Source organism: Staurois parvus, unplaced genomic scaffold, assembly GCF_062004578.1.
Source record: "Staurois parvus isolate SC_StPar_1 unplaced genomic scaffold, SC_StPar_1.0 ptg000217l, whole genome shotgun sequence".
NCBI classification, from domain to species: domain Eukaryota; kingdom Metazoa; phylum Chordata; class Amphibia; order Anura; family Ranidae; genus Staurois; species Staurois parvus.
Genome location: NW_028318013.1, coordinates 7,818,610 through 7,835,551, shown reverse-complemented (window position 1 = coordinate 7,835,551; position 16,942 = coordinate 7,818,610). Strand labels below are relative to the sequence as shown.

The following is a 16,942-nucleotide window of genomic DNA, read 5'->3' as shown; positions in this document are numbered from 1 at the left end:
TCATTCTTATGTTTCAATATAACTAAACAACTAAATTGTGTAAATACATTACAGTGACTTAGAAACTTGTTGGGGGATGAAGGTTGTCTGCAGATGTCATGAAGTTTGTCAGTTATGAACTGCAAAACATTCGGTGTTTCTGGCTAATGGTTTTTACTTTTTTTTTTCATCTCCTATTGTAGGACCCAGTCTTGTTTTCTGGACCTCTCCGCATGAACCTTGATCCCTTTGAAAAGTACACAGATGAAGAGATCTGGTCTGCTCTGGAGCTTGCTCATCTTAAAAACTTTGTTTCAGGTCTTCCTGACAAGCTCAACCATGAATGTGCAGAGGGTGGAGACAATCTCAGGTGAGTGTAGGATGTTTACAGTGTGTCATTCACCACTTTCTCTATAACAAGATATTTCTCAACCACTAGGATAAACAAAAATATGGAAACATTACATGATTTGCAGGTGTGAAAGTGATGCCATGTTTATCATTGAAAGCAGAAATGATGTAACATTCTTTTGCTTCTGCTGTGTGATGAGACACCTAGCTAACAGGTGGGAAGCCTCACCTTCGTATTACTAGCAGAGTATGCGGTGAATGACGGCGACATGTCAGAGCTTAATGAACTTCAAAGAGGGCAGATTGTTGGTGCCTCTGTGACTGAAGTTGCCAATTTATTTGCCATGTCATGAGGTACAATATCAAAGGTTATGACGGCATATACAGTTTCCAGGAAAATGTCATTTGATAGGCATAAGCGCGGTCAACTTGGTTAACTGATGAAAAGAGATGAAAGGACAAGATTGTGACCTAAAATAAGGAAACTGCCGCCTCAAAAGTGACTGCTGAGCTCAATCTCAGTCTTCCAAATCGTGTGTCCACAAAAACTGTGCGAAGGAAACGCCATAAGCAAAACATTCTCAGACGAGCTGCACTTGCCAAACCACTAGTGACAGATATTAATGCTCAGAAGAGGAGAGAGTGGTGCAACTCCCATAAATCGTGGACTATCGATCAATAGAAGACTGTAATATGGTCCATTGAATCGAGCTTCATACTGTTCTCAACCGCCGGATGTGTTTGTGTGGTGAACACCGTCCCAAGCATACAACCAGGACTGTCTTGTGCCAAAGGTAAGCATGGTGGCGGCACAATCATGTTTTGAGCAGTCACTTTCAGGGACTGTACAAATTATGGCTGACCATGTGCACCCCATGGTGCAGACATTGTTTCCCGAAGACACTGCCATTTACCAAGACAATAATGCTCCAATTCACACAGCTGGTGTTGTCAAATCATAGTTTGTCAAACATGCAGGTGAAGGCTTGCACTTTCCCTGGGTACCACAGTCGCCGGACTTCAATATCATAGAGCCACTATTTTCAGTTTTGGAGAACAAGGTTCGGGCTTGTTTTCTGCCTCTGGCATCTCTGCGAGAACTGAAATGACTTTTGCATAATGAGTGGTATCAGATTCCATTATCCATCATCCAAGACTTATATTTGCCAGTTCCCAGGGGAATTCAGGCCGTCTTGGATATATCCTATCCTGGTGTTTACATAATTTTGTCCAACCCATGTATCTAAACAGAAAATTGATTAACAATATATTTTTATTAATCTTTTCTCCCCCCTCTTTCCTTCTCCCTTTTACTCCCCATCCTCCATCCCCCCAACCTCCATCCTCCCAACCTCCATTTCTTCCCTTCAGTTTTTTTCTTTTTGTCAGTGCATTTATTCCTATGTGTGTGTATGTACAGTGAGGAACAGAAGTATGTGAACACCCTGCGATTTTGCAAGTTCTCCCACTTAGAAATCATGGAGGGGTCTGAAATAAACATTGTAGGTGCAATTCCCACTCTGACAGACAGAATTAAAAAAAAAAAATCAGGAAATCACATTGTATGATTTTTAAAGAATTTATTTGTCTTGCACTGCTGAACCTAAGTATATGAACACCTGAGAAAATCAGTGTTAATATTTGGTACAGAAGCCTTTGTTTGCAATTACAGAGGTCAAACATTTCCTGTAGTTCTTGACCAGGTTTGCACACATTGCAACAGGGATTTTGGCCCACTCCTCCACACAGATCTCCTCTAGATCTGTCAGGTTTCGGGACAGTTGCTGAGCAACACGGTGTTTCAGCTCCCTCCAAAGATGTTCTATTGGATGTAGGTCTGGAGACTGGCTAGGCCACTCCAGAACCTTGATATGCTTCTTACGGAACCACTCCTTGGTTATCCTGGCAGTGTGCTTTGGGACGTTGTCATGTTGGAAGACCCAGCCACGACCCATCTTCAATGCTCTGATTGAGGGAAGGAGGTTGTTGCTCAAAATCTCACAATAAATGGCCCCATTCATCCTCTCCTTAATACAGTGCAGTCGTCCTGTCCCCTTCACAGAAAAGCACCCCCAAAGCATGATGTTCTACTTTGGTCTCATCTGATCACATGACCTTCTCCCATGCCTCCTCCGGATCATCCAGATGGTCATTGGCAAACTTCAGACGGGCCTGGACATGTGATGACTTGAGCAGGGGAACCTTCCATGCAATGCTTGATTTGAAACCATGACGGCGTAGTGTTCTACCGACAGTGACCTTTGAAACTGTGGTCCCAGCTCTCCATGTCATTGACCAGCTCCTCCCTTGTAGTTCTGGGCTGATTCCTTACCTTTCTTATCATCAGTGATACCCCACGAGGTAAGATCTTGCATGGAGTCCCAGTCCGAGGGAGACTGACCGTCATCTTTAGCCTCGTCCATTTTCTAACAATTTCTCCAACAGTTGCTCTATTTTCACCAAGCTGCTTGGCAATTGCCCCATAGCCCTTTCCAGCATTGTGGAGGTCCACAATTTTGTCTCTGGTGTCTTTTGACAGCTCTTTAGTCTTGCCCATGGTAGTAGTTGTCATCTGACTGACTGTGGGGTGGACAGGTGTCTTTAAAGAGCTCAGACAGGTGCTACTAAGTTAGATTATTGAGTGGAGTAGAGGTGGACTTTTTAAAGGCACAGAAACAGGTCTTTGAGAGACCGAATTCTTGCTGTTTCTTAGGTGTTCAAATACTTATGAATAAAAAGAAACAGCAGTGAGCGCTAATCCTGAAAGCGGCTAGGCACTCTAAGCAACCAATACACTTAAAAGCAATAACATAAAAATAGTGCAGCGCTGAAAATAATGACAAAATGACAAAAAGGTAGTCCACTAAAAGTCTATGACATATAAACGTATCCAGTGTCTGATGTGGAATCAGAATAGGTGATCCGTGTGGAAATGGCTGGAAAACGCACTCACCAGAAGTAAGACACATAAACGCAGTGTGTATATAAAACTCAAGGATCTTCAATCCAGAGGGAAGTAAAGCTGATCCGGTTACAGGAATGGTGAATCCCTCCTCCGCAGATGCAGCAACCGATCTTCCTTAACACGATTAGATGTAGAATTCCAAGACCAAGGTTCTGCAAGCAAAAGCTCTGTTACCTGGTCTGTGTTGCGGCAATACCTTCCGAGCTTCATGCAGAGTACCCAGCAGAACCCTGGGAGCGACACCTGATGCTGAGGATCGGAGGAGTGCCGGGGAGCGCCTCCTGTGCACTGAGGACCATCCAGCGATTCTCAGGCCTGAGAATCGCTGGATGGTCCTCAGTGCGCAGGAGGCGCTCCCCGGCACTCCTCCGATCCTCAGCATCAGGTGTCGCTCCCAGGGTTCTGCTGGGTACTCTGCATGAAGCTCGGAAGGTATTGCCGCAACACAGACCAGGTAACAGAGCTTTTGCTTGCAGAACCTTGGTCTTGGAATTCTACATCTAATCGTGTTAAGGAAGATCGGTTGCTGCATCTGCGGAGGAGGGATTCACCATTCCTGTAACCGGATCAGCTTTACTTCCCTCTGGATTGAAGATCCTTGAGTTTTATATACACACTGCGTTTGTGTCTTACTTCTGGTGAGTGCGTTTTCCAGCCATTTCCACACGGATCACCTATTCTGATTCCACATCAGACACTGGATACGTTTATATGTCATAGACTTTTAGTGGACTACCTTTTTGTCATTATTTTCAGCGCTGCACTATGTTCAAATACTTATGTTCAGCAGTGCAAGACAAATAAATTCTTTAAAAATCATACAATGTGATTTCCTGAATTTTTTTTTAAATTCTGTCTCTCAGAGTGGGAATGCACCTACAATGTGAATTTCAGACCCCTCCATGATTTCTAAGTGGGAGAACTTGCAAAACCGCAGGGTGTTCAAATACTTCTGTTCCTCACTGTATGTATGTATGTATGTATGTGTGTGTGTGTGTGTGTGTGTGTGTGTGTGTATATATATATATGTATGCAAATTTCCCTCTCTCATTATATCCAGTGATTTTGCAATTATTTATAGATTAAGGGTTTTAAAGGGTAGGGGATGGTGTTTAGGTTTTGTAACTAGCATCTGGGATAGGCAGATTAACATCTATTTGGAGGTGTATGTACTTGTGGTTGAATGATTAAGAACTTAAGAAAATAAATTTGTACATTAATGTCTTACCCCTGCTCTCTCTCTCATCTCTGTGTTTTGGGTGAAAGTTAGAGGGTGTAGTCTGTGCTGTGCGTGTTGTGCACTTGAACAATACATTTATCTGTGCTTGGATTACTTTGGAGTATGGCCTCCTTATTTTGACTTTTATTGCATGTGCTGAGCCCTTGCACCAGGTAGGGAGGAGTAGCCTATGAGACTTTCTCAGCATTGTCTCTTAGGCTGGCAAAAGTCTGCCTGCAGTTGCCTGTGTAAAGGAGGCCATATTTTTTGTGCAATGGGGCAGAAGTTGATCATGTGCTTAAATCTGCATCTCTATGAGCTAACTTGTTTAGCAAAGTTTTTGTTTCATTATTGGCCTAAGTGAGCATATTTACGTTTGTCTGCTTTACAGCATTGGCCAACGTCAACTTGTGTGTCTGGCAAGAGCACTTCTCCGGAAGACCAAAATCTTGGTGTTGGATGAAGCCACAGCAGCTGTGGACTTAGAGACTGATGGACTTATTCAGTCAACTATTAGAAAAGAATTTGAAGATTGTACAGTTATAACCATTGCACATCGGCTAAATACCATCATGGACTACACAAGGTATATCTTTCCTTCTCTTTTTTTCACATTTACATTTTTGTCTACTCAACAAATTTTACCTGACACAAATAAATTACCATCTGTAGAGTAGACCGTTATTGGAGGCAGCTGTAAGTACATAAAATAAATTAATAGTTTGCGACAAGACTGACCAGCACTAAAACTTCACATGCATGTATCTAAACCCAAAAACAAAAATGTAATATATTGCAGCTTACAATTTTTTTTAGATGTAAAGGTTGCATGAGTTTTCTTTTTTTAACCTTTTTTTAACCGGATTATCTTGCCAGCAACACACTAGATTGATGATGCTCACTCACTGTACTGTATCTATTGAGTAGCGGTGTTGTCACAATCCAACAGGTGTGATAGGACTACAAATGTTCATGTTTGTGGACTAAAGAACACTTCCCACTATATTAAGGAGAAGAGGAGTGGGGATCTGCCTGAGAGAGAGCACATGGACGCAGATTACATGAAACCCAACATGTGGGCATTTATTGGGGAAACTCAGGTTCCAGACAATAGAAAAACTAGTCCACAGAACAACACAAGAGACAGCAATGAAGAATGATCCTTAGGGTGGAGTAGAGGGCAGGTAGTCCACAGGGCAGAGCAGGGTTAAGTCCATCACAGAGGGCAAAGGGTTCTGGATAGAGCAGGGTGAAATCCAGCACACAGGGCAAAGGGTTCTTGGCAGAATAGGGTTAAGTCCAGCACACAGGGCGAAGGGTTCCGGGCAGAATATGGTTACGTCCTGCATACAGGGCAAAGATTTCGGGAACAATTGGGTTAATCCAGCACATAGGGCAAAGGATTCTGGGCAGAATAGGGTTAAGTCCAGCACACAGGACAAAGTCTTTGGCACAGGGTAGCGATTCAGGGACTCACCAGCCAGCAGTGGCCTCAGCAGAGGAAGTCTAGGCAGATAGGCATGGAGAAGGAGGTCCATCGGGCAGGGATCCTTCACCAATTCCTCGCGGGTCTTTGGAGGGCTGTGACTCCTGGCCACAGCTTCAAGACCACACAGGTAACAGTTGACGGAAGAGCAGAAGGTAGAACAAAATCCCAGTGTCTAGAAAGCCACACAGACAATGTAGAACTAAAAGTCCAACCAATGCAAAAAGCAAAGCACCGTTCAGTGCATCATCTAGCAAGGCCTGCAACCATGGGCTGCTCTGTCCATCTTGACTCTGCACATTCTGAGAATTTTCTCCCAGCAGAGGGACATTATATTGTCCTTTCAATTTGACCAAGCCTCATGCCCCCGGGTGCCGACATGTCTGGCTTTTCCCAGCTGCAGGACACAGTACTATCTGTGCCACCTGCTGAGATCAAGCTCATCTTCCACCCCCTATGGGGCACATTAAATGATAGATTTAATTAAGCAGACAAGCAGATTGCTTGACACACTTGTTGATTTCAACAAAACAACACAAAAATAAAATACAGGGTGCGGCAACATAACTTCCTTTTTTCAAATCGCAATAGAACCCATTTTATGAATCAGAATTGTTTTTATTGTCTTTAATAATGTAGGTACATATCTAAAGTTCTGTTTTACTCAGTTTTGAAAATCATATCAGGTAGGTGACGCCCCCCATTGTCCATACACTGAATAAGCCGATTTCTGGCGTTTTTCATGACCCTTACCAGCATAGCAGCGGGTATGTTGGCAATTTCTGCATGGATGTTGGCCTTCAGGTCTTGTAGGGTCCTTGGACGGTTTACATAAATGCGGGATTTCAAAAAACCCCACAAAAAAAAGTCGCAAGGGGCCAAATCGGCTGGCCACTCCAAATTACCCTTTATTGAGATGAGGCGCTCTGGGAAGTGTTCCCTTAAAACAGCCATTGATGCTCTTGAAGTGTGAGCCGTTGCTCCGTCCTGTTGGAACCAAATGTCCCCTAAGTCCAATTCATCAAGTCGTGGAAAAACAAATTCCTCCAACATGTTCACATACCGGTCTGAATTCACTGTCATTGTGACCTCATTTTCTTCAAAGAACCAGGGACCAATAATCCCAGCTGAGGCAATTGCACACCACACTGTGACTTTGGATGAATGCATAGGCCTTTGATGCAATTCTCGAGGATTGGTGTCGGCCCAGTAGCGCATCCAGTCAAGTGAAAATTGGCTTCATCACTGTAAAAAACAATTGCGTCCTCAGGGACGTTTTCGAGTACTGCCTCACATGCGTTCCTCCGAGAATTGAAGTCGCGTTCGGAGAGTTCCTGCACAATCGCCAACTTGTACGGATGGTAATGAAGGTCATCGTGAAGAATTCGCCTCACTGAACGATCTGAAAGTCCAAGGGCAGACGCATGTTTGCGTGCAGAACGCTGCGGGGATCGCAAGATTGAAGCTCTCACTGCTTCGATGTTCTCAGGTGATCTGATGGGTCGAGGGACTCCAGCTCTTCGTCTTGTCATACTCGCGGTTTGTCTGAATGTAGTGACCCACATAACAATTGATTTCCGGTCCAGGACACAGCTCAACGGGGCTACATTGAAGCGATGTCGGAAGGCGCGTTGGGTTGCGATCACAGAAAATCTGTTCGAAAAGTAGGCCTCTACGGCAAACGCACGCTGCTCACTGTTCCAACGCATGATGATGACTGACCTGGAGAGAACAAAAACTTTAGAACTATGCCTGTCGCCTGAGACCACTACCGCCCCGCTATGGCCGCTACAGCCTGAATGGCACGCATTTCAAAAAAGGAAGTTCTGTTGCTGCACCCTGTATTTCTGATCTCCATCACCCCTTTCAAACAGGCATAACAAACTTCTTTCAGTTATATATTTAGAGTAGAACTAAAGACGAATGTCGTTTCATTTTGGTTTGAGTAAGGGAGGCTTATAACCTGTCAGGATTTTTTTCTGCCATCTGTGTTCCATTGGGGAGATTTCTCTTCACTTCATGAATCATAGCCAGAATAGAATGTGAGAGGAAGTCCCTCCAAAGTGAGGAAATCCCTGTTTTTTTTTACCAGGGTTGCCAGATCCAGTGTACCCACTGGGAGATTTTCCTCTCTATTCCTGTTCTGGTGTCATCCCAAAATTTGGAATTTTCTTTCACTGTTTGTGATAAGATTAAGCATGACAAATAAAGAGGGTGAATCTCCTCAATGGGGGCACAGGCAGCAATAAAAGCCTGATCCCTCTCCACTCTGTCCAAAGCTAAAAAATTATTTTGCCTTTAGTTATACTGTAACATACCAAAAGAAAGCAAAAAGAAACGTTTATAATTGGCATTCACGTATACTTTAAATAGCAAGGAAGGCACATCTAGGTGCAGAATGCAGCACTTTATTGAGTAGTAAAGGTTAAAAGCACTTACAAGATAGCAGTCATATAAAAGCTCATCGGGTATAATGCCAGGAAGACACACTGAGCCGACCAGCAGTAGTGAGTGTGCTGGAACTCACGGGCAAGATGCCTGCCGTACTTCCAGGAGAGGCATGGAACACACGCTGGACGTGACATCAAGGGGGCGGTAACATGTTTCGGAGCATGTGCAGACATGCCTTCTTCAGACCCTGAACCCCCGTGATAGGAGCCACTACTTATAGTAAGTAGGGGTGGGAACTGGAATAATTAACAAAGCAACCAATCAAAATGGGTACATTTAAATGAATGGGCCTCAGAATAGTTGTCACAGTGACACCTAGGGGATTGCATTGGCATTACAAGTAAAGAAGAAAAAAAGAGAATAGATATCCATACATACTGTATGAACATACATACATATGAACATACATACAATGGCTGCGTATAATATATATATATAATATATATATATATATATATATATCTCTATAATGAGGCAAGATTTTTTTTTTTCTCTGGTATGTTCAATAAAATATACGCCCCAAAGTTTCCCATTGAGTTGTTCCCTTCTGATAGGCAACTTGTTATACATTTAATTACTGGGTTTTTCCTTTCTTTTTCTTTGTTTAGGGTGATGGTTTTGGATAAAGGTCAAATTGTGGAGTTTAATTCTCCAAGCAACCTTCTTCAGAAGAAAGGATGTTTCTACAATATGGCCAAAGACGCTGGATTAGTGTGAATCTGTTACACTAGAACATTGTTTCTTTAATAGTAACACTCAAGAAAAGACTGCTTTATTAACAAGGTGTTAAAGTGGACTACTGTTAAACCCTCATTACCGACAGATATAGGCAGAGAAGATTGTAGACTCTGAATGCCTTTTTTCATTTTCTTCTTTCAGGAATATGTATGTTTTTCTGTGACCGAAATTTTCAGGCTCTCTTGACATATTCAGTGTCCAGTTTTATTTAGTTCTACAGTTAAGTTCCTATAACTAGGCATAAAATAGTATGACCTCCTAGATCATTTTTCTTGCTTGAAAGCCATGCTTATCTACAATTTATTTGGTCTAATTTAGAGACACTCCAGTTTGGTTTGATCAAGCATGCTTCCCACCCCAATGTATATTCAGAAATTGCTGCTTCTCTATGTTGCTGAATCTGATAGTATATTATTTTAAAACTTATGAAATCTAATTTTCCAAATAAGTTAGCACCTACTAACCTCCATCCTGTATATTTGTACTGGATTGCTAGATGATATCTAAAAACATTCTGCACTTTCCATTGTGTCACTATCCTAAAGCTGCAGTAAGTATTCTGGGTAATGCTGATTTTAAATTACTACTTTTGGTGGAACAATGGATAAGTGGATGGTTTATTTAACAAGGAAATTCTACAGAAATTTGCAGACTGCGTTTCACTTCTAACAAACAATCAGTAACTCTCTCTTAAATAATCTGACTACAGAATACAATGTGGATTAATACATTTTGCAGATCATTGTTGTTTTCACTGCTATACTGAATTAGCTGATATGCTGATTTTGTATATTCAAGAATAGGCCTTAAAGCAACCATGTCAGGGTAAAAGACAACCCTACAGACCAGTCTCTTGCAGTAGAAGCTCTTATAGTCACTTCTTATGCTCTTTTCTTCAGTCCATTCCAGTGCTAAAGCCTCCATCTATCTCTTCAGAATTTAATACTTCTGGAACTTTCTTGCTATCAGCCATGTGTTATGGTTTCATACTCTGACCCCTACATCACTGATGTATATCCTGACCCCTACGTCCTGTAATAATGCAGGAACCATGACACACGGCGGAGAATACAAATATCCAACACTCCCGGAAGTGTCAAATGCTAAAGAAACTGATTGAGGCTGCAGCACTGGATGGGAGGGAAGGCAACAACAGCCTGAAAGGTAAATATTAAAGCTCTTCAATTGTCAGAGACTTGCCTTTAAAATGGTGTTTTAGCCTGTGCTTTAAATACTTGTGTTTTGGGTACTTTTGACCTGGCTTAATGTACCTGTCTGCCACATACAGTGGTGGCAGTCATATTTATGTTTGCGCTAAGGTTTTTAAGGAAATATATACTATAAGGTTGGTTGAATAAGTAATCATTAATACTGAGTTTTCAGTCTTTCCTGTGTATGGATGACACATGCAGTTTGGATGCCAAATCCTTGCACTCTCGCAATTACTGCTTTTACAAACACACTTTGGGCCTCAACCAGATGATCTCTTTTTATGTCACACCAAAACAGGAAAAATAATATCATATGACTGTTATATACATATATTTTGTACTCAGTGGGACTACAGAGCTTTTCATTTATTACTGTGGAACAGCATTCCCATTGTTTATAAGAGACATTGTTCTAAAATGCAGCCTGCAATGTCTTTTCATCAACCATCAAAGAAAAAAAAAAGCAATTTCAGTTTATAAAGATGCAGAGCACAAAGGACATATCTTACCCCTAGACTTGTGTAACTTTCCAGTCTCTTGTGTGCAGTAACTGGGTGAGTGTTCCATATTTTCCACGAAGAATTGTGATCAGCTCTTCAAAGCAAACCTCAGGTAAAATGAAATACTTCTGTTTACCACAAACAGATAGAAAATGTATATTTAAAAGTGAAGAAAAATGATATTTTTATTGGTTACATGGAAACAGCCAAACTTTTGTACTTTAAAAAAAAAAAAAAAAAAAAGTTAAAAGGGTTTTTGCCCCCCTCTACTCCTGCTGAAACCTATAGTTTTATTTTATATGTTAAAATATATGAATGGATGATGGCTATGCACTGTGGTGGCACACATCTTTGTGGTTAAACTGAGGTAATCTGCCTTTAAAGATTTGTCACAAGAAAAAATGGAAAGCCTCTCTTTGTCTAGGTCAGATATTTTGGAACCCCTAAAACACAATGATTCCCATACAGAATTTATAGTTTATGAAAGCTTTGCAATGTCATTTTTCATCAGCAATTGAAATCTCAACATGTATTACTTTGTAGTTTGGTTAAACCTAGCAGCAATAGAAGGCGAACACCCTTCTATCACATATACTAGTCATTGAGAAACAGAGTGGACTTTTTTCCTGGAAATCTGTCTTAAAGGGCTTTTTTTCCTCAAATTAAGATTGGTCCACTACTGTGAACACTCAGTTTACGTTTTTTCCCATCTTCTAGAAATTTGTGTACTGGTCCTTGCCGCAACAGACTGAATCCATCTTCTTAAATGAATAAAAACGTTATGCGTCTGAATAGACAAGCTACAGATGGGTGTGAAATCCAATATTTCGGATCACAAGGAATGCTAGCATGCACAAGATCATATAGTTGGAAGTGGTAAACTATTACCCACAAAATGATTGCCTCCACAGTATGTAGGCCTCAGATGACATTTAAGGGTTAATTTACAGAAGCTCGAGAGTGCAAAATCAGGCTCACCTCTGCATAGAAACCAATCAGCTTCCAGGTTTTATTGCAAAAGCTTAATTAAACAAGCTGAGGTTAGAAGCTGATTGGTTTCAATGTAGAAGTGAGCCTGATTTTGCACTCTCCAGCTTTATTAAATAAACCCCTTAATATCAGTTCAGCGAGTTTCTGCTTCATCACTTAATCCTTCTTTTTTTATTTTTCTGCCTTAAATCACTATTTGATGAAACTTAAAATGTTGTCATATAGTTACTCGCTTCAGATTAGTAATTTAATACATTTGGGGGTTTCAGAACTGTAATGCATTGCAATATTTAAGTTATTCTTCTGGTCATTCTAATACACTAGTGATTTTTTTACCATGCTGAATTTCAGATTGCTACCAATGTGTCTGGGTCATTATCTGTCCACTTAGCAATGTCCTGTCAAAATCTTATGGTATAGGTTATTTTGACTATGAAACTGACAGTCAGAGGTTCTTCCCTTTTTGCTACCAAGTAGCACTGCACTTTTATGCTGCAATATATACATATATTCTCTATATTTATACTTTCAAACTTATTTCAAAACACCAGCATACTAACTGTACTTTAGAGCACTTTTTGGGTCATTAGAAACTTAAAAGCTTATTCTTTCAATAGTAAGAAAAGGGAACATGTCGTTCTACTGATGTATCAGCACCTTACAGAGTACTGCCCTTTTCACTTGCCAGATGCATCAGTTTTGAGCGCTAAAAGCCTTATGCGTAAGCAGTTCTTCCTTTTGCTAAACTATTTAAATATTTATCTCAGGCATGTTGCCTTAATCTGGGGAGGCTGCATTGTCATGTTTTTTTTTTTTTAAATGATTGTGTTGATTGGCAAGATAACAGGTAATCTGCCCACAAAGACTAGATACATCTAGAATAACTTTAAATGTTCTAACAGTTTACCAAGTGTGCATATGGCAATGTAAAACTGAAAGCAGTGCTCTGCCTCACTGACATTTTATGTTGTAAATCAAGCATTTAACATGGTGTTCATCAAACATTTTATTTACATCAGTGAGCTTTAGAAATATTTCTTTCTTTCAGTCGTAGATACTGATTAGCGGGAGGTCCATCTACAGCTATAAATACTATCTACTATAAATACACAATGTTTGCATAGACACAGAATACTGAAATATTTCCTTTTAGGCACACCATAGATCTCATCTTTACATCTTTACACCCCTTAGGGGTCTCCTTTCTGCAGTCCTGAGAGTAATACTAGCTGCACTGCATCTCAGGGTGTTCAACAATGAACTACAGCATGTAGGGTGTGAATGAGTTGCCACAAACCTTCTTGAAGCTCATTTGCCTTTTTGTATTAGGAGCTGAAATATATGTCTGCTATCAGACAAGGGAAGTTGGGTTAGGGACTAGTCTCACAATGTTTGAGGCTTGCAAGAAAGACTTAATCTATAGAAAAAAAATGGCGTCTATAGAAATACTATTTACACGCAGAAATAAAGTTCTTAGCAGTTACAACATTCCTCATATTTCTTTTAGATTAGCCAATTTCTTTTAAGTTTAACCTTAAAAGGTCAGTCTACCCAAAATGGAATCTTGAACTTTTAGATGGGTGCTGGCAAGTTGAACTGATCTTTTAATAAAATCTTTACAACAGAGTTCACAGCTGCACCAATCTTTGATGAACATTTGAAGCAGATTTACTACTTTGTTGGATTTTTCATTTATTCTAAGTTACAGCAACAAAAAAATGGGGAGACTAACATTGCTGCGACAGGAATGATAAAATGCACCAATGGGGAGAACTTACCATTGGCTTCTGAGAACAGAAGCCAGTAGGAGAATGAGCCATTCAGCACATACCCAAAATTCCAGCTTTGGTCAGTCTGACCTTTTATAGAGTCTGTAGAAATGTAAGTAAACAGAAAAGGAAAGAAATATTTCAGGGGTTGATTTGTTCATCAACCTTGCCTTTATCAAAAGTATGGGGGAGGTAATGCTGAACTTGGAAGAAAAAGTGAAGGTTGGGACTTAATAAAATATGCAATTTGGAAGGCAAGTTAAGACTAAATATATTATAAGTGAAATTTAAAGCTAAAACATTATTTAACAGATTTTTATCAATAATGTTGTACTCCAGTAGAATTGCCATTTTATTAATTCTATCCAAAGACTTCTGTTTATTGCAAAATAACAAAATGTATTTAAAAAGCAGATCCAAAAGACTGTATGCCTTTTCAGTGGCTTTTAAAATTATAGATGTTTATGTAATTCATCTTTTTTCCAGATTACAATTTCTTAGTCTGTCTAGTGCCATAGATTTTCATTGTATTCGCAAACTTAGCTTTATTAACCTTTTATTGCCAGAGAACGTTAAGAAAGGTTATTCTGGGCAACTAAAAGTAGCTATAAGCGTAGCATGTACAGAAATCTTCCATAACTTACGGCAGTTACCTATAAAAAAGTACTCAAAAATCTAGTGCTTTAACAAAGAGCCTAATGGTGCTATCTAATATGCATATCTTTTTTGCAGACAGTTATATGAATGTCTTTTGAACTTGGTTAATAATAGATTCATAAAATTTAGCACTCCAGTTGTAAATGAACTGCAGTTCATATAACTCACAATCAGCCAGAGACTGCCAACAAGGTATGATAGAGATATTGTACATTTGAATAACAGTAAATGGTTGAACAGTCACCAACACCATATCCACATATTCTCTTAAAGGAGCAGTTCAGAATTGGTGGAATGTTTAAACCAGACCCAGTGGTTCTCCAATGTGTCTAAACTGGTGTCCAGTTTAAGTTTTGAAATGAAGGTGGCATACTATTACCTCGGTTAGAGATAAATCTATTCTTGGGTTACAAGTTTATTTATTTTTTGGTAAGTTATATTCCCTCATTTTACAGAATGGTATTTTCTTTTTGCAATTTTATATGTGAAAACTAAATAAGTTTTGTAAAGAACTTATTATTGACAACCGTTGTTGTGCTTGTCTTTATATGTGTATTCTTGACATAATGATGCAATGTTTGTTGTAAGAACATGCTGTGACTTGGCTTGGGTAAAAAATATATGTACTTTTTGATATAGAAACAACTGTTTGCTGCCTTTTTATGTATAGGAATGTGATGCAGTGTCCTTGTCAGATATCTATCACTTGCAGGATAAATGTAATTTAGAGAGAGATTGAAACTGCTTGTCTCCATTCATCTTCAATGTGTGATTCAGTAGTGTGTGTGTGTGTGTGTGTGTGTGTATATATATATATATATATACTTTTTTTTTCTCATCCATTGTGGGACAATAAACGCCTACAAGATGACTGCTCACTGACACAAAAATGTATGAGCCAGCCCAAAATAACCACCACTACTAGTGTTAGCAGTGTTTTAAGAGGAGGGGCATTTTTTCTTCTCTCTGCAGAGAAAAATATAACCTAATTGCCTTTTGGTAGATATCATCTTTTCAAAATTCCTCCTACGCTTCTGTTAAGCTATGTGTGGCTATACCAGCTTTGAATTTGACCTACAAGCACTAGTCTAAGCACTGTTTCAGACCTGTGTGTAATGGTAAAGGTTAGCTGTAAAGCTCATTCCAGGTCCGGAGCCATGGCATTATTTTGGCATGACCTGGTCTATGAAGACTTTGTGAGAAAGCCATGTGTGCTGAGCCCTGATGGCTACCATGTTGCTTGCACTAATAGGTGCTGTAGGCCTTGCAACGGAAGGGGTTAACATTAAAAGATTGAGCACTGACATTACTGTGTGCTCCCTTTCTGACCATTCAGTTTTGGGGATACACCTTCCTACTGCTGCTCCTGACTGCAGGAGACACATGAAACACTCTATGGTTTGTCATAGCTTCTCAGCCGCCTTCCCCTCTACCAGCTACCCAAGCACCAAGTGTGTGAGTATCCTACCTATATCTGCTACCCAAGCAGCCAAGTTTGAGTATCTGAGGATTAGCCTGTTACCTTGAGCTTGTTGCCTTATGGAGCAACATGTCTGGACATGAGTCCAGACTCATAGGAAACAGTCCTGCTGTACCGGGTGCGTCCAGTTTACTTTCCACTTAATGTTCCGTGCTGTCTGCAATGTCCCTTATGAGGTGCCTGACATAGATGGCCTGAAATTTTGGCCACTGCTGAAGTCTAGGCCTTGGAGTATACCTTAGTTCTATTGGCATGGCCACTTTCTCCACTCTTTTCAGGGAGGATTTCACTACAGCCATGCCTAACTTTATAGGCTAAATACTGCTTCTGATTTCTGATCATAAGTGCACTTCGTACCTTCCTCTGCAGTATTTCTTTTTCATTTGTTGACAGCATTGTTGGCCTCTGAGCTTTTACCCACCAAGACTCTGGCTTGATACTGAATCCCTGACAGGCACACCTTTCTCCAGTCTAGGCTCCTTTTTTGGCTGCTCTTAAGACCACCAAGACTTTTCCAGTGCACTCAACGTTTGCAGTCTTCCTTTATGAAGACTGCTGAAATCCTGGCAAGCTGTTTGTACCTTTAGGGCATTTACCAGCCTTTAACCCACTTAAGGAAGACCTTGTTAAACTTTGGACTGTGGATTTGGTAGTGTCCAGGCTTAAAGTGTTTACCATTCTGGCGAAGGATGCATCTTTAACCGCTTCCCGGCCGGCCGCCCGCAATGTACTGCGGCCGGGTGGCAGCTACAGGCAAAGCAACATACCTGTATGTCACTCTGGCTGTACTAAGAAAGGGGGGCGCACAGCGTTACACCCCCCCACAACTGCTGAATGAAGATCCCGGTGAATGGGACCCAGCAATCATGTGATCGCTATGCGATCACAATATAAGCAAAGTTGTTATGAATCAATCTCATTCATAACAGTTCTGATTCTCTTCCTAGTGAGCTGTGATTGGCCCACAGCTGTCACATGATACATGGGGCAAATCACAGCACCCTGTACCATGTGACCAGCTCCACTCAATCACAGATCACTATATTGAGCTTTCAAAAACCTAACTCATTCATGACAGTTCATGAATGAGTTAGGTTCATGACAGCAAGCTTTGCATTGCAGGAGAAATGATATTTATTTCTCCCA

At 40.6% G+C, this 16,942-nt stretch overlaps 1 protein-coding gene across 2 annotated transcripts in view; it reads left to right on the top strand.

Annotated features, from left to right (window-relative positions):
* The window catches only part of LOC149460927 (multidrug resistance-associated protein 1-like), a 382,011-nt gene extending 366,960 nt beyond the window's left edge, over positions 1-15,051 (top strand). For both annotated transcript variants that reach the window (XM_089679079.1, XM_089679078.1), the window contains 3 exons: positions 183-349; positions 4,906-5,100; positions 9,060-15,051. In XM_089679079.1, coding sequence (XP_089535205.1) covers positions 183-349; positions 4,906-5,100; positions 9,060-9,168 — 471 coding nt within the window. In that variant the 3' untranslated portion in view covers positions 9,169-15,051. The remainder of the gene's footprint in view (positions 1-182; positions 350-4,905; positions 5,101-9,059) is intronic.
* Positions 15,052-16,942: the final 1,891 nt, after the last annotated feature.